General features: G+C 41.1%; 1 protein-coding gene across 6 annotated transcripts in view; it reads right to left on the bottom strand.

Moving 5' to 3' along the window:
• LOC144026914 (capping protein, Arp2/3 and myosin-I linker protein 3-like) overlaps positions 1–17,657 on the bottom strand; it is a 37,251-nt gene that overhangs the window by 7,041 nt on the left and 12,553 nt on the right. For 3 of the 6 annotated variants that reach the window (XM_077534042.1, XM_077534043.1, XM_077534046.1), the window contains 25 exons: positions 17,157–17,226; positions 16,876–16,957; positions 16,658–16,754; positions 16,359–16,413; positions 15,838–16,010; positions 15,674–15,742; positions 14,713–14,806; positions 14,544–14,642; positions 13,526–13,645; positions 13,328–13,441; positions 12,981–13,156; positions 11,920–12,193; positions 11,309–11,375; positions 10,743–10,930; positions 9,936–10,015; positions 8,926–9,087; positions 7,359–7,533; positions 6,509–7,154; positions 6,093–6,193; positions 5,884–6,010; positions 4,622–4,693; positions 4,400–4,507; positions 3,026–3,319; positions 2,765–2,844; positions 545–634 (listed from right to left, as the gene is read on the bottom strand). In XM_077534042.1, coding sequence (XP_077390168.1) covers positions 3,279–3,319; positions 4,400–4,507; positions 4,622–4,693; positions 5,884–6,010; positions 6,093–6,193; positions 6,509–7,154; positions 7,359–7,533; positions 8,926–9,087; positions 9,936–10,015; positions 10,743–10,930; positions 11,309–11,375; positions 11,920–12,193; positions 12,981–13,156; positions 13,328–13,441; positions 13,526–13,645; positions 14,544–14,642; positions 14,713–14,806; positions 15,674–15,742; positions 15,838–16,010; positions 16,359–16,413; positions 16,658–16,754; positions 16,876–16,957; positions 17,157–17,226 — 3,190 coding nt within the window. In that variant the 3' untranslated portion in view covers positions 545–634; positions 2,765–2,844; positions 3,026–3,278. The remainder of the gene's footprint in view (positions 1–544; positions 635–2,764; positions 2,845–3,025; positions 3,320–4,399; positions 4,508–4,621; positions 4,694–5,883; positions 6,011–6,092; positions 6,194–6,508; positions 7,155–7,358; positions 7,534–8,925; positions 9,088–9,935; positions 10,016–10,742; positions 10,931–11,308; positions 11,376–11,919; positions 12,194–12,980; positions 13,157–13,327; positions 13,442–13,525; positions 13,646–14,543; positions 14,643–14,712; positions 14,807–15,673; positions 15,743–15,837; positions 16,011–16,358; positions 16,414–16,657; positions 16,755–16,875; positions 16,958–17,156; positions 17,227–17,657) is intronic. The other 3 variants (XM_077534045.1, XM_077534044.1, XM_077534047.1) reach the window with 3 other exon arrangements.

Genomic DNA, 17,657 nt, shown 5'->3' with positions numbered 1-17,657 from the left:
GACCAATTTAATGGAGCAAAAAAAATAGTTGAACATGATTTTAATAATATAGTGAAGTGAATTAAAGTTATTTTACTATTTATTTTAATTCAATTTCATGAGACATGTGTTGCATTTGTTTGTTCATTCAGGTTTCAAATTAAGGTATAATATAGACTAATTTAATGGAGAAAAAACCCCCCCCAAAACAAAACAACATATTTGAATATGATTTTAATAATATAGTGAAGTGAATTAAAGTTATTTTACTATTTATTTTAATTAAATTTCGTTTGACATGTGTTGCATTTGATTTTTCATTCAGCTGGTGTTTTTATTAAAATAGAAAAAAATAACATTCATTTTTATCTCATGGGAATATACTTTTTTTTTTTTTTTTATTAAAATAAAATTCAAAGAAAAATATAGAATTTTTTTTCTAGATTTTTTTTTTCTAGATTCTAGATCAAATTGGCCCATTTTTTTTTTTTTCCAAACTTTCAAAAAAATGGGCTAATTTGACCTGTAATGTAACCGGATCCATTTGTGTTCATCATCTACCCACACATGTTCTCTCTTTCCAGCTTCTTCCCTCACGTTGCCTGGCAACCGCTGAAGAAGGATGATGAAGAAGAGGAAGATGCGTATGGGTCATCTGCAAAAAAGAAAAGAAAAAGAAAAAAAAGAGAACGTGCGACAAACACGAGTGAGTTTAAAAGTTCACGCAGCGTCTGGCCCATATTTCTACGACTTGTTTGTAAACTTGTTGCGGTAAATTCCAATAAAAGTGCTAATCTGGCCATTCATCCGCATTTGACTTGCCTCCAGAGAGAAGCTGTCAATTATACAACGAGAGCCTTACCTTTTATTTCATCAGCCGTACTGCCCACATGGAAAAAATATTTCCTCCGATGGTGGCTTATTACTCAAGTGCAGAATGGAAAGATTAGCCTGAGCGATTATCCTGAGGTGTGCGCGATTTTTTGCAGTCGTGTATTTCAAACCTGTTAAATATTTCAGATGTCATAAGAATTGGCTTTTAAATTAACGGAAGACCAAAATATTTCTAAACACTACATTCTTTATTGTAATACAGATGTGTTTGCTGCTTGTGTTTGTTTAAAAATATTAAGAGAAAATAAAATCGCAATCAGATAATTTTTTAAAACAGAAAAAAAAAAAATTGCAATCAGATAATTTTTTTTAAATCAGAAAAAAAAATTCACAATAAGATAATTTTTCAAAATACTACAAACATAACAATTATAAGTTATGGTGTTTGAAAGCCGAACCCTGGCACGAGACACTAATTTGAAAACCATAACCTTTGTTTGAAACCCGAACTCAGTCTTTAAAAACTACTCAGATACACTTAACAGGGCTTGAAACTAATTCCAACTCTAAACCAGTCTTGAAACCCTAATGCTATTTTAAGATCTTAATTCAGGTTTTAAACCCTACTTTAAAACCTGAAACCTGTCTTGAAACCCTAATTTGAAAAACAAATTCTGTCTTGAAACCCAAATACTTGCTCAAAACCAAACGCAGGCTTTAAACCTTAATCAGGTCTTGAAACCAGAGTTTGGAACCCGCATCTTTGAAACCATAAAACTCTAATTTCGAACTCCAGTCCTGACTCCAATGACTAATCCAGATTAAACCCCATCCCTATCTTGATACCATAATTTGGAAACCTAACCCTTGTTTGAAACCCTAAATTGAAACCCCAATCTTGGCTAGAAATCCGAATTTTTAACTCTAACCCTAATTTGAAACCTTATTCCAGGTTTGAAACTAATTTAAAACCCCAATCCTACTTGAAACTGTAGAAAATTAGAAACCATAATACTTATTTAAAACCCTCACTTCAAAATCCTAATCATGTCTCAAAACCCTAATTTGGAAGTCTAACCCTTATTTGAAGCTTTAATCCTATCTTGAAACCCCAATTTACAGCGCTAGCCCATATTTGAAACCCTTACCCAGGATTGAGACCCCAATTTTTAAACCCTAACCCTCGTTTGAAACCGTAGCCTTGGCTTGAAACCTTATTTTGACTAGGGATTGTGTGGTATTGCATCGTAAAAGTTCCACATGGCTGTACAGAAATAACTGGACTTGTAGTGGAATGTCACATTCAAAGTTTGAGTTTCAACTATGGCTTGGTGTGTTTGTCAGGCTTGTTTCTGACTCATTACAGCAGAAACGGAGAGAAGGTCAGGGCAACTGTTGCTAATGACAACCTGGTAGGCTGCAGTTGTGTATCAGTGTGTTGATGTGTGTGTGTGTGTGTCCAGTGCCTGCCTCTGCCTTTTTTTTTTTTGCAGTGATCAGTCGCCCCCTGCTGTTCCATATTCTCCAGCTTGCGACGGGAAATGCTGTCGCCATGCCAACACGGGAAAGGGTGGCGGATGGGGTGGGAGGGTTGACATTATTTCTGAGGCGTATAAATAGCATCCACCTGTGATGTCGAAAATCAAAGCAGCCGCGCTTCACACAGTAAATGCTTGCGAGCACTTGAGTCATTAATGGCTGCAAATGGACGTTTAGCGCTTCGTTTCCGTCAATGCCGCCGGACTAATGGCAGATAATGGGGCATTTTTGCACTTTAATGTGGCACAGTCTTGAGTAAATAGCACAAGCAGATGCTGAAAAGTTTCACATAGCAAGAAATAACTAACGGGAGCGTTAAACAGAAACTCAAATCACAGAGAGAGGAGTAATACATTTTTCCTACTGGTGAAATACAAGAATAAAGGATGGGTTTGGTGTTGGAGAGCCTGACCTCAAGTCCATGGAGCACCTTTGGCAGCTGGTTCGACAGCAGTGTCACAAATACTCTTCTGGCTGGATGAATGGACACAACTAATAAGCAAAAAATAATAAATGAGTACAATTTGAAAGCAAAAGTACAAAAAACAGTCTGGCAAAAACAATGTATCCATTACATTTTTATTCATACATTCACTCATACAGTGTTTGTGGTTTAGAGGGGGTGCTCATACACTATATTGATTTTTCTCTCTCTATTAAAATATAATATCACCTTTCAGATATAAATCCTCAAGTCATGTTCAAGGCAGTCGGCTGTGTCGTCGGGCACTCCAGTTGTAGAAATCACATTCTAATAATATGACTAAAAAACAGGACATTTTACAAGCCACGAGTCAAATCGGGGGCAATTGTTAGGGTTTGGAGGGGGTCTTCTCAAGAAGCGAACACTGTTAAATGAGTGGAGCAGATTTGTGTGTGTCAGTGTGTGTGTGTGTGTATGTGTTATGCGCCCTGCTGTGACATCATCACACCAGCTCACTGTGACCGGGTCCTGTGTTGAAGCTGTCTGCGAAGACAAACAAATAATATGCTGATTAATATCAAATATAATACATCCCAGTTTGTTCATCTAAAGTAAGAATCATGGCAGGTGTTTTACTCCTATGGCATTATGAATACAATATTACTTTATTGGTAAATCCTTTAATTAATTTTGGTGGTGTGCTCTTCCCACATTAAGCAGCTGTATGCTTATTTAGCATCACCTAAATTTCTAGGGTGAATTCCGTAGTAAGAATTGGTCAAGCTCTGTAATTCACTCAAAATGACCATTACAAACAAAAATGGCCGACTTCCTGTTCAATTTCAGACACGGGTCCCTGAGACTTTTTTGTGCATCTTGTAATGATAGAAATGTTCACCAAATTTCATGTTGACCTGTGAATCTGGTGGTGGGGGCTCATTTTTTTTTCCCGAACTTTGCAAGGCGCATTGATGAGTGAGAAATGGTTGCTTCAAAGCAAAATGGCTGACATTCTGTTTAATTTCAGACATGGGTCTTTGAGAATTTTTCGTGCGTCTTGTGACAGACATTTCCACCAAAATTCATGTTGGTCTGTGAATCTGGTGGTGGGGGCTTTTTTTTTTTCTCTAACTTTACAAAAGAGCATTACTGAGTGAGAAATGGCTGCTTCAAACCAAAATGGCCGACTTCCTGTTTAATTTCAGATATTGGTCCTTGAGACTTTCATACGTCTTATGATTGAAATTTTCACCAAATTTCATGTTGACCGGCGAATCTAGTGGCAGTGGCAAATTTTTTTCTAACTTTGCAAGGGGCATTACTGATGGAGAAATGGCTGCTTCAAACCAAAATGGCCGGCTTCCTGTTCAAATTTAGTCCCTGAGACTTTGTCCTTTATGATAGACACGCACACCATTTTTGTGACCCTTTGATTATATAAATTTCACCAGGGTATAAAATCTGCTTAGTTTTGTAGGAGGCGGTTGCTAGCCCAAAAAAAGACAATTTGTGATTACCTTTTTAAATCATGGAAGTTTCAAAACAGGACAAACGCCACACTAACAGTGTTGCATGCTTGCACAATCACACACAGACACATATATATAAAAAGCAGACATGTACCAGACAAGTCCAGTGACTTATTTCTGTTTTGGGGCAGTCTAGGCTTTTTCTCGGGGGGTTTGCGATTTGGGGGCTTCTCAATGCTATTGGGGCTGTCCCTGTCCGTGCCTGAGTTGATCGAGGACATGGAGGAGACATGGAGCAATGTTAGCGAGATACAAAATGCTATGCACATACGCTACGTTGACATATAGGCTCGCTGGCCACATCAATAGGCGATACCTGCATCGCACGACATGGCTTTTCGATTCCTCTGGGGCTTGACGGGCGCCTGAGGCCGCATTCCTTCTTCACCTGACGGATAGGAAACAAGGGGAAGCACACCTGATTGATTCATTCATTGAGCAAACCTTGTTGCATGTCAAACCTGCTCATTTTTAAGTCTTGGCAGTTTAGCGTCGCTCTTTTATCCTGGATACCTGCTTCCGATTGGGTCCCATTTGGGTGAATTCCCTTGTAGAAGTTTGTCAAATAAGCACAAAATGGCTGACTTCCCGTTCAACTTTAAGCATGGTTCTTAAAGCTTTTTCGTACATCTGGTCACAACAGCCTTTTTTTTGCACCAGAGTCTAAGTGAGATTCACTTGATTCTGAGTATTTGACGATTCCAGGTCCTGATCCAATACCTTGGCAGTGCATTAATAATAATAATAATAATAATAATAATAATAATAATAATAAAAGACTCCACTCTTTTTCATTCCATACAAAAACAAAATGTTAGATTGTGTAAAATGCAACTAAGATGTCGCTGTTCCATGCAGTAATATTTTTGTTTCTCCAATTATTTTGCCACTTTGTGACATTAAAAAATGAAGAAAATCTTTTCACGTGATACCGATCAGCTGCAAATAACGAATTACAACTCTGAGAATTCCAGGTTGAACTTATAACTTCGGAATTAGCTCAAATGAGCCCTTATGGGGTATATGCCACGGAAGAGGCGGGACTGTTTTTGCACATCAGCTTTGGTTCTGGTTTGGTTTACGACATGTGGCCTGAGTCAAAATACTTGTGCTTCCGACTTTGTGCCCCTTTGCGCGTTCGCAACTCGGACCGGAACCAAACTCAAGTGCAAAATCACGGAAGTCCCGCCTCTTCCGTGGCATATACCCCATCGAAGCCTGTATCCTAGACAGGTGGGTGACATTACATTGCCAAGCTTTTCTACCTAAGCCATCAAATGAAGGTGGAGAATGGCATCAAAGTTTGATGATTATTCGCTATGAAAAAGAGGGCATAATGACATTTATTTTTGTCGTTACATGACAGAAAGTCATTTTCACCACAGCCTTCGCAGAGCACGTCGTGGGGAACTGAGCTATTTATAAATCGACAACATTGACACATCTGTCATTGTGACTGTCACCTATTTGTCCCTCTGCGCTTTGAAGCGGTTGTGCAAAAATAACATTTGCATGGCAAGTGTGAGGCTGAAATTCCAACAAAAGAGTCTTACTCATTGACATTTCATGTTCACCGACCTTGACTGGCAGATCTGTCAGGCAGCCCGTACGCGGGTCTGCTGAACGGAGGGGGCAAAGGCGGAGGGGGCAAGCTTCTCTCCGGAGCCGGTTCTTTCAGGAAAGTCACGTATGATGTAGTCTTTGGCTGTTTAACCCGATGAGAACGGGTAGTGAGCTCGCGAGTAATGTGATTAACTGGAAGAATATTTGTCGTCATTGCCTCACACCTTTTCAGGAATCGGCGGTGGTTGACCCTCCAGATCTCTTCTTATTTCCTGGTCCTTCTTGTCCATCCTGGCCGGCTCCCTCTCACCATCGTCATCCTCTTCTGCAGCAACAGAGGAATACTCACTGTTGTATTTTGTATTACCTCCTCCAAGGAGTTTCAAATAATATAATACAGCAATGCTCACATGAATGAACCATCACATATAGCATGGGAGCACTGTACTCTTAGGGGCCGGTATATGATTCGAACAATATCCTAGTGAATAGGTGGGTAACTGGGCGCAGACTGCGGGTGCAGTTGTGGTGCAATATTTCGCGCGATTACTGGACACAGCACATTCTTAGTGAATATACCCCTTAGTAATTATAATGTACCTCATAATAGAAACCATTTACCGTTGTCATGTATTCTTACCAGGTAGCGTGTCGGAGCTCTCCAATCGATGCCTTTGCCTCAATTTGGACAAGTTAGGTTTGCTACTTTGCGGCGGGGGTTCAGGTTTCGTCACGCAGGAAACTGTCCGCCCCGCGTAGCCACTCCTCCACCCATCTACGTAAGCATCAGGACTGACGCGTCTTTCCCCCTGCGCGTCCACCTCGGCGCTCACTTCCTGCTTGGGCGACGGCGTCCTGTCCGAAGGGTACGGCGGCAACGGCCTCTGAGTAAAATGAAGCGCCTGGGCTTGTCTGTCCGCCTTCCACACGCTCCTGTCCGTCCACTGGGCGTCCAGCTGTACGTCCGTCTGCCTGCCTTCCGACCACGAGCGGTCAATCTGCCTGCCGCCGAGCCGCTGTCTCTCCATCTTGCGATCGATCTGCCACTGCGTGTGTCTTTCCGCTGTCCACTGTCTGTCCATTTGCCGGTCCGGGTGTCTGTCGACGGTCCACGCCTCTCCCGGCCTCTCTTCCGAGCGCCGCCTCTCTGTGTGCCGCACGCCCGACTTGCCGTCCGGCCACACGTCCTCGGCTTGCAGCACCTCGCTCGTTCTTTGCTTATCATCCGCCCAGTATTTGTCGGCCTCCATTTGCGGATGCTCGGGCATGGCGTCCTTTTCGGAGCGCTGTTGAAAAGAAATGTCGGACGTTTAGAACCGGAGATAAATGCTACACATTGCCACTCTAGTGGCCAATTTTACGACTGGATTTTAGCCTGTTTTCCTGCCGTTTCTCCTCTCTCCTTCCCACTTTTGCTGTCAAAAAGCTCGGATTAAGGCGGCTTTCACCAAACTGGTACGTTTTGAGCAGTTAACTTGGTCTGACTGTACCTCAGTGGGGGAGTAAAAGGGATGTTTGACTCCTCCCATTCCTGAATGCAGAATGCCAGGCATTGGCGGTGGCGGACTCAAAACCAGAGTATTCTTCCCATCGGGTCCGTCTCCAGGAGACCTGGCAGCAGACTTCGGGGGCTGGAGGAGGGTGTACACGTTCTCCGTGGCTATCCTGAAGATAGAACATTATGAGCATCGTTAGCAACACAGTCAAGACAAACAGTAATTCCACTTAAAGTGAAATTGAATTTAGTCTTTTGAATAAAATGTATTTAAGTTTGTGATATTTTAGTCATCTGATTGTATTTTAGTTTTAATCCAATTTTAGTCGATGATAATAAAGAACAATTTTAGTTGACAAAATAATGAGCAATTTTTGTCGACTTGTTGACAATTTAGTCGCTGTTTTGCTTCAGCATACATTTCAACTTTTATACATAAAATTATAACACACCAATTTGTAACTGTAGTTTAACACAAGACACATTTAACGCACCGGTATCTTTATTAAACTTTGTTTCAATGTTTGAATTGACAATAGTATGCCGTCTTAAAACTTAGCTTTCGCCTGAATAAAAAAAAACAAAAACATAATTGCCTGAGATTAATGTTACACCATGAATGTAAACATTTGTGAATATTAAATAAAGTGCAGTGAACAGTTTCTAAGTGGTTCTTTTCTCCCACCTGCCATTCTTCCTTCTTCTGATTGGATTTTGTGAATTTTTGTCACTGTGTTGTTTTAGTTTTAGTCTTTGATTTTATTTTAGTTATCGTCATCGTCTCAATGAACGCCTTCGATGTAGTTTTCGTTTCATTTCCGTCTGGAAAATAATTTTCGTGACGGAAAATATGATTAATTGAGAAAATCATCACTGCTTATGAAAGCCAGTTAATTTCTTTACATTGTGTTTCATTATTTCTATTATTTATACAATACACTGCTGCTGTTCTTTACGAACAACGCAACAAAAAATCATGATTTTTGGTGCTTGAACAGATTAAAGTGACAGTAAAGTAATGACTGACTTTGACAGTGTGAATGTGAGAGTGGCTGTTTGTCTCGATATGTGACCCTTGACAGGAAAAGCGGTACAAAAAAAATGTGATGGACGAGGTTTACTGTAGTCATTTTCTGGCACGGAGAATGCAAGCTGCCGGCTGTCGTCGACATCTGTGTCCTCACGCTTGTGTACAGTGTACACCATAAGTCGCTTGGCATATTTAGATGAGGCACATATTTGTCAGGGATATTTGTGAGATTCCCGGCTGCCAAGTGTCCTCAAATGAACTACGAAGAAGCAATTGAGGGCACTCAAAGATGTGGAGCAGATGGCATTTTGGTGGTGTTATCTAAGATTTTAATAGCTAAAAGAAGGTAAAGGTTCATTAATGGAAGAACGAGCAGGACCGAGACCACAGCTATGTGAACCACTAGATTATCAGGATTTTTTTTTTTACACATAATATTTTGGTTATTTTAGGTACCTTTCCCTTAGAATAAAAATAATTATGACCATGACAAACAAATGAGAGGGGTTTTTGATACATTGAATATACAAACCCGGTTGGTGCCGTCGTAACGGCGTGATCGCCGTAAAAGTCGGCATCGGACTCCTGGTTGGGCAGCGTCTGGTTGCGGTTTCTGCGGAAACCGAAGATGGCGAGCACGTTCCTCCTCTTCTTCCTTCTCAGTGAGTGTGTGTTGTGCAGAGAGGAGAGTTGACTGGAGGAGAAGAAGGTCAGAGTTGGCGTGTCAGACAAACTCGGCGGCCCCGTCTGGCACAATCATGACACGTGTCCTCTGTCAACTCGGTCGGGACCTCATTGGACTCAACACCCGCGTGTTGGCGCTTTCACCTTTTGCTGTTTGACTGTTGCTAGGCAACACCTCCCCGTATACGATGGTTTATATCTAAATTCCTCCTCTTATTTGGTCATTTTATATTACAATCCAGTATTTTCTTGACGCAAATTTCTTCAAGGAAATTGGAATAAAAAATAAAAAAAAAAAAAAAAATCACTATAACTCTTTATTCATTTTGTAGTGTGGCAAATTGCTTCTAAATCATGTATTTAAAGACCCTCAATGTTTCTGCTTTTATTGCTGCAGTTTTCGCCTCAAAATGAAGTCTTTCATGGTGCATTTAAGTACACTTGAACACATAAAATGAAGGTGTTTCTGTTGAGGAATTGAAAAAAAAAAAGCACTGAAATTTTGTATGCATTTCAAAGTGTGCCAGAATTATTCTAAATGAAGTATTTAATAAAGAGTACAATTCACTGCCACTTACCGTGTTTTAAAAACACTTTATTGGTGCATTCAAGGACCCTTGGACAAATGAGAGACTTAAGAGCTGATTTCAAAGACTAAAGCAAATTCCACTGTGCTTTTTTTTACATAATTGTATCCTGGGAGATTTCTTCTCAAATTAAGTATTCAGTTTCAAAAACACTCCCCACTGGTGCATTCGAGGCACCTTGGACAAATGAGAATGCTCAGTTCAATGAATAATAAAAACTCCACTGAATAGCGACTTGAGAGATTTTAACAATTGGAAAGTTAGCACTTACCTATCTGGAAGGACTCTTTTAGTATAGAAATCTGGCAGTCCGTCATCCAGCGGGCTTATTCCTCCATTTTCGCTACAATGCTGATCACACAGAACATCACACATGAAATGTGTTTAAGGCTGACTTCACTTCCAGTACGTTCTATTTATAAATGTAATCAAAGAAATGGATTGCCATCTCCGATGAGATGACGTGAGCCAAGTGCATCTAATCTGTATAGATTGCCGCATATGGAGAGAAGAAGCGGGTGTGCGTGTGCGTGCATGCGTGCGTCTGTGTGTGGGTGAACCGTTAAGTAGTCGTGGGAAGCGACAAAAACAGTACACATAATTCATGACTGTACTTAAGTAGATTACCGAGTATTTATTTTTTTGACAACTTCCTACTTTTACACCCACCATTTTACAACTGATAGTGTTCTACTCCTTACTTTGTCAAAATAAGTAATTTTCCTTTACCCATACAGTGAAGCCTTGACTTAAGAGTTTAGATCATTCCGTCGCCATACTCGTATCTCAAATCATGCCATTAATGCATACATCCTCATAATGTGCCCCTGATGTGTGCATTTTGGCCACCAGAGGGCATCATAAAACAGACATACAGAAACACACTAAGAAGAAGCTGCAGTAATGTTAGTTGTTCTTCACAGAGGATAAAGAATATTTGCTCAAGTGTTGTTGTATTGTTTTTACTTAAATATAGCATTCTATATTTCTACTTTCAGAGTGTGAGTACTTTTTCTGGTATTAATGTATCCGACAAATGGCTGGATTAAATAGATATTTGTAGTGAAAGGCTCCTCACCGTCTCGGCTGGTAGGTATCCTCCTTTGTGCCTGCGTGGAGGTCTCGGCCGTACCCTGGTCACGTGGTGGAGGGGCAGACCCTGCGTGGGCAACTCAGATAGGCCCTCCCAAGAAGCTGAGCGGGACAGAGGCGTGGAGTAGGACGGGATGGAAGGGGGCGGCGAGGAGCTGGAGTCGTCACAGAGACCTGAGGGCCAAGACAATATGGATGGGTACACCCGTGAATGGTCGCTGGTAAGAATCAAACTCGTAACCTCTGACTGCGAGGCAGACATGCAATCCATTAGCGCACCATACTGCCCGTAACAGCTAACAATCAATTGATATTTGATTGTTAATCTTCCCTATCATCAATCAGGGATATTCCTCGAAATGTCCATTACAGCTTAGCCGCCACTGTAAAAAGAAACCATCGAGTCATCTTTCAGACGGCAATACCGCAAAAGGGAAAAATGGGCTCATCAGAAAGTACGCTAATGGAGCAATTTGTGTCACTGCAGGGGGGGGGGTTTGGCGGTCTGACGGGAAAAAGGGAGGTGGAGGCGGGATGTGTGGCACTACTCACTCAGCCTGGTGGAGACGGGTCGTATTCGTCTTGTTCTCGAGCTGCGCTTCTTAATGGCGATTGTGTCCTGGAAGGGAGGAAGATGCTGAAAGACTGGAGACAGAAACGTGGCATCTAGACCAAAGAATACAAAGACAGCCCCGGGTAAAGACGGTACTTTTGTCAGTGGAGGTTTAAAAAAAAAAAACAAAGCCGCTTTTAAAGCCTTTTTCTGTTGCAGCAATGTTCGCACAGACTTAAAAGAGAGCTAAATATAAAATGAAGATGACAGATAACACCTGAGATCCTTCAGGGTGAAAAACACAGAGCTTTTTGAGGTTTTTAATTTATACGGGTAGGAAAGACACGAGTAGGTTTGCAGAGAAGTTACTTTTTAAAGTGAGGAAAATGGGGCTGAGAACGGATCCTTGAGGAACTCCTCTAAAGACACCAACAAGGTTTTAAGCTACGGTTTGCAGAAAAAAAACATGCAAAAGAATGACACAAAACATTTTAAAAGCTGAGAAGATATGACAAAAATATGCCAAAAAACTGACAAAAAAAGCAGGGGCAGCCTCTACCTGGTGGGACCAAACTATTCCCTAGCATTCTAACAGCGTACCCTCACTTACTATACTGGTGCCGAGCTCCTCCTCAGTGATGTCCAGGGAGTCTCTGTGTCTGTTGAACCTCCAGCCCATTCCGTCTTCGCACGACCCATCCCAGCGTTTGAGAAGAGAGACTTGCCGGGTCTGGGATGGGGAGCCATCATTACGAATTGTGCATGTGAACATAAACGTCGGCAACCAGTGTATTACCAGCGTCTTGTGGGTGGTGTAGAGCTCCTGCAGGATTTGGTCCACTATGGAGTTGGTGAGATAAGCGACTACAGATAGTTTGACTTCTCTGCGGAAGATAAAGACAGAAAATGAGCAAAAGCAAGTAACTGCAACATGTTTTGTTTTAAATTGGAGCCACGTGGAGTGAGTGATATCAGACATTTAAATTTGACACAATATCATACCAGTTTGTTTCACTCTTACTACAGAAAAAAGAAGACAAACTATTGCTGTTGTACTTTCCAGACAGATAGCCAAGTGCAGATGTTGCACTTTCCAAAAAAGCAGAGGAACAACTGATTTTGTTCACTTCTAAAAAGACTAACTGCTTATGAAGCTCATCGATTAGTGTTACAACTTACTAAAATGAAAATATCATATTGATACTGTACTTTTCTAGAAGGAAAACAAACTATAAATGTCACATTTGCATAAAAAGATGACAAACTCCTGATGTTGCACTCTTCAAAAGAAGACTGAAAATTAGTATTATCCGTTCCTAAAAAGAAGGCAGACTATTTATTTGGAATTTCCTAAAAAGAAGATCAACCATTGATGTGGCACATTTCGAAAAAGGAGACAAACTTGTATGTAAGCGTGTAAACAAAATTAATACATTTAAAAATTAACAGTAAAAAAATTACAAACTGCTAAAAGTAAATTCTCCAAGATATGAAATATATTCAAATGAACAAAATACTGTCTACAATAAAAAAAATATTATAAAACATACAACATACTAGCTAGCTTCAATCCTTTCTTTTTATTAAAGAACATCAATAGTATTGCTTCCTTTTTTTTTTTCTTTTTTTTTAGGAAAGTGCAAAAAGTCGTTTGTCCTCTTTATGACTTACTCTAAGGCTCGGTGGACGTCCTGCGCTGCTCTTTCCATCAGCGCAGTGCGGATGGCGGCGCGAGGTACCGACACGCGGTCCGAGACGGACGAGAGCGGCGGGGTCAGTCGCTCTGCCGCGGCGGACGACAGGGGACAAAGCTCGCGGCAGAGAGACACCATCGAATCCACAATCACCTGCACAGGAGGAGCCGTCACTTCAGATGGATTAAATGACACAATTCACTTTTTTTTTTTTTTTTCCGCTCAAGTGGCATAATTGGGATTTGCGTCATTAAGAAAAAAAAAGTTGGTCTAAATGAAGTTCTTTTTAAAAAAAAAGAAAAAAAGAAAAAGAAATAGCACTACCTGAAGCTCCTTGTCAGCGGCTTTGGCAAGCTCGCCAGCCAGCGAGTCCAGACGCTGGCGCACCGGCCCGTCCACGGAGAGCACGTGGGCCAGCTCGCACAGGGAGGGGTATAGCTTGGAGCGCGCAAAGAGAAAACATACTTTCATTTTTTTTTTTTTTTTTGCCCCGCACGTGATGGAGAACTTCACAAGGCTCACCGCGCGGGAATTCCTGGCCTCCTTTAGCACTTGTTTGGCTGCTTGAATGTCATCCGCCTCTCCGACGCCTCGCAGCAGGCACACCTGCTGCTGAACACGTGCGCATAGACGCTCCATCACCTTATAAACAGAAAAAAATATAATCATACAAACACACTTTTCACAAGTTGTCAGGTTAGTCAGGTGTTTGCTGCATTTTTTGTCAGCCTTTAGTCTGGTTTATTCGACTTATTTTTAGGATTAAAAAAAAAATATATATTTTTGGTCAGATTGGTATCTGCTTCTGGCTTGGTCCTCCTTTTGTATGTTTATCAGATTTTTATGTCATGTTTGTCAGGTCTTTTGGTCATTTTTTGTCAGACTTTTGTAAAATTTATACCAGATGTTTTGCAGTTTCTTTTGCACAATTTTGTCAGACTTTTGTCTGTTTTTGACAAGCTATTGTTGTTTTTTGCCAGATATTTGTAATTTTTGTAGCTTTTTAGCATTTTTTTGGTCACTCTTTTGTAGTTTTTAATCAGACTTTTATCCTTTTTTTGTAAATTTCAGAATTTTGTTGGATTCTTCTCAAATTTTTGTCACTTTGTTTTAAAATCAGATTTGTTTTGTCTGATTTGTAACAAATTTTGGTCTGTACTTTTCCTAGTTTTTGTTTGGATTTAGTTTTTGTTGTCATTTTGTCTGTATTTTTTAATTTATAGATTTTAATTTAATTTAAGTGTTTAGGTCATTCCTTTATATTTTTTTGTCAGCTTTGTATCCCTTTTGTAATATTAATTTTTTTGGTCATATCTGTCATAATTTTGTCATCTTTTACTCTAGGTCTTTTGCCCGATTTTTGTCTGATTAGTTCGATTTTTACATTTGTTTTTTGACAGGAATAATTATTTTATCTCATTTGGTATAAAATGACCACATATTGTTATGTTTTTGTGCAAACTAGTTGATTGTGGCATTCACCTCCGTAATATTAATATCCTAAGTTTCATATAAAACCAGTGCCAAATAGCAGCGCTACCTGCTCTGCGGTGCTGGTGACGAGGCCTTGATGCAGACGAAGAGCCTGACGCTGGGAAAAACGCTGAGTCTGGTTGTTCCTCACCAGAGCCCGCTGGATCTATGCATGAAGTCCGGAATTAGGCATCCTTAATCACGTACCAATAGGAAAAAAATCACTTCGCACCAACCTTGGTCAGTGCCTGCTCCGTCCTCTCGGGGGCGCTGCGGTACGCCTGACTGATGTCGCTCAGTGGGAGAGGCATGTACTGCAGGGTGAAATTACTAAAGAGGGCAGAGAAGAAGTGGGAATGAGTTGCATCAGCCACACATGGTAAGCACTTATCCACGGCTACCTCCATATTTGAAGGTTAGTTAAGTTCAATATCCCCACTGGACAAGCTCATCTCATAATATCCCCCCCCCCCCTGTACGAGAGAGTGAGTAATACCCTCTTCAACCATGTCCTACTTGGCCTGAAGCAATGGCTGAACATTTTCAGATAGCAAGGAGAAGGAGCATCAATTTGCCAAGCTCGTGTTGCCAATTTCAACTTGGGCTGCATTTGCACTGCAGGTCTTATGGCACAAATTATATCCGATAATAGAACTGCACCTATAAAAATTCAGATAAATAACAACATGTTCGTTTATTTCTGCATTCTACAACACTCGGAGCTCAGGAATGGATGAAAATTGCAGCATCACAACTAAAACAAAAAAGACAATATAAACTACATTTAACAGTTATACAAAACAATGAATGCTAAATAATGTATACTAAACATCTAATATTAAGCCCTGTTTTGCTTAGACTTATGATATTTTTCAGGAAAAAATACACAATCCTACAAAAGGTGCTCATTTATATCAATTCTTAGATACAAAACTCTTCTAACACCAAAAAATCGACAGCTCATAATTAGTGCTTTTTTTTAATATTAAAAAACATAGAAATATTTGCAACATTTGGAGATACAGCTTTTCTGAGTTATTTATTTACAAATATTCTTTTTGTTTGTTTTTGGATAATTTTTTTGGGAACTTTTCTTTTTGTTCTATGAAAAAAACATTCCGTATTTTAGTCTTCTATAAACTACAAAATTTGATATACCCGTCGACACATGATATAGCGGTATTCTTATGCGCTTACTGTTCGAGTGCTCTGGCCACATCAAGAAATCCTGCTGCAGAGGTGTTGTTGCGATCCCATGTCACGCTCCTGCAGTGAGCATGCACATGATGAACACCACCAAATCAGCCATGGTTTTTTCCACCCCGTCTAACAACAACTTGCAACCCCCCCTCCCCCCTTACCGGAGTGTGGTGTTGATCTGCAGGGCTTTGCTCAGCATCTTGGCCCCGATGTCGTCCATGTTGTTCCCGCTCAGGTCCACTTTCCTTAAGCAGGTGTTGCTCCCCAGGGCGTTGACCAGCACCGTGCCCCGGGAACGGAGGCGCGAGTCTGTCAGCGACAGGGTCTGCAGTGCCTGAAGCAGAACCGGCAAAGTGATTCAGTGTATTTTGATGTACTGTGCGGATGAATTATTGACTATACATGTGTGTATAGTGATATAGAGATGGTGAAACATGGCAAACAGGGAGACAGCAATAATTCATGTCAGAAACGTGATGTGAGCAGGATTTTTTTCTCTCTCAGTAGCTCCACCAAGGAGGTTAGATAGCCACTTAATTTCATGCCAGTAGAAGTGTATAATCTTAGTGCTCAAATTCAGGCATATGCAGAATGAAGGCGTACAGTACTATCTGCAGAACGTCATTCTTAGTCCTCATAAAATCATGTTTACTGTCCATTTGGATAGGCCATCCTCACTCACACATTCCTCCTCTTGTATGAGCTGCACCAACTTCTGCAGGACTTCATCCAGAACCCTGCGGATGTAAACACGTGAAGACCGAATGAGCTGAGGCTAATTATTGCAATTTTGCTGCAGCTGCATAGCGAGTCAGAAGCCGGTGGCGTATGAAAAGTGAAGTAGAGTCAACAGAGCTGTTAATTCCAGCTGGCACATGCTGCGCTCACAGTATTTTTTTATTTTTTTATTTATTTTTTGTGCAAGCATACGCACGACCCGAGACGCAAATAATTCCACTTTAAAGGCACAACGCAGATCACCTGTTTTTGATGTTGAAGTTCTTGCCGAGATGAAGGTGCTTTAGCGAAGGGTGTCTGGCGAGGGCGGGCAGCACCGTGAGCAAGTCTGCATCCAAACCTGTCGACACGAGAACAGATCAAAAGTCGCCCGGGGACGAACTAGACAAAAACAGGCAAGGTCAGAGGGAGGGTAGGTGGAGGCGCGGGTGGATATGTCATGTCGCCCCGTGTCACCGTACCATTGTCTGAGATGTCCAGAGTGGCAATGGAAGAGACTCTGGGGAAGAGCTCCTGGAGGACGGCAGCTCCTGCGCATCGAAGCTGGAGGATGGGAGGAAAAAGGACGCGAGCACATGAATGTTTTCTGGTTCTCTGTTGGAGTACTCCCTGGTTCAAAGACGAGATTCCAGACCAACCTCGCGATATACCATAGATTCATTTTTACATCTTTTAATCTTAAGCATAATACCAATACAACATGCATGTGAGATTCAGGTATTATTTTTGTATGCATACTCACCTCACAGCCACTGATGTCCAAATGAAGGTCGTTGATGTGAGGGTTGGAGGTTAAGCCCATGAGGAGAGCCCTGTGGAGTCAGGAGCAAGAACCTGAATATATCTCTGAACATGGAATTGGTGCTGGCATACAAAGGAGTGCCTTCCCACCAATTATAGTAAGTGTGACATTAAACAACCAATTCCTTCCTGCTACTGTACATGTCTGAAAATGTGTCTGTAAGTGAACTCTGGATTTTACAGAATTGTGACATTCCAGTGTGGCTAATTTATAATACACAATGAGTTTCTCTACCCATGATTTGGAGCTAAGCTGGATGAAGATCCAGCATTTTCAAGGCGTTACTGGCTTGGTGATGAAGTGTTGCTTCCAGGAGTGAAAATACAACGGATGCGTTTACTGTTTTCATTGGTATGTAGCTCGCTGGTCATCATGCTAACAACAGCTCTCCTCATGACAAAAAAATAATAATGGAATCTTAAGTTAATTAAAGGCGAAATC

This window comes from Festucalex cinctus, chromosome 10 (assembly GCF_051991245.1).
Source record: "Festucalex cinctus isolate MCC-2025b chromosome 10, RoL_Fcin_1.0, whole genome shotgun sequence".
NCBI classification, from domain to species: domain Eukaryota; kingdom Metazoa; phylum Chordata; class Actinopteri; order Syngnathiformes; family Syngnathidae; genus Festucalex; species Festucalex cinctus.
The sequence above is the reverse complement of the archived record's forward strand: the minus strand, read 5'-3'. Positions and strand labels throughout refer to the sequence as shown.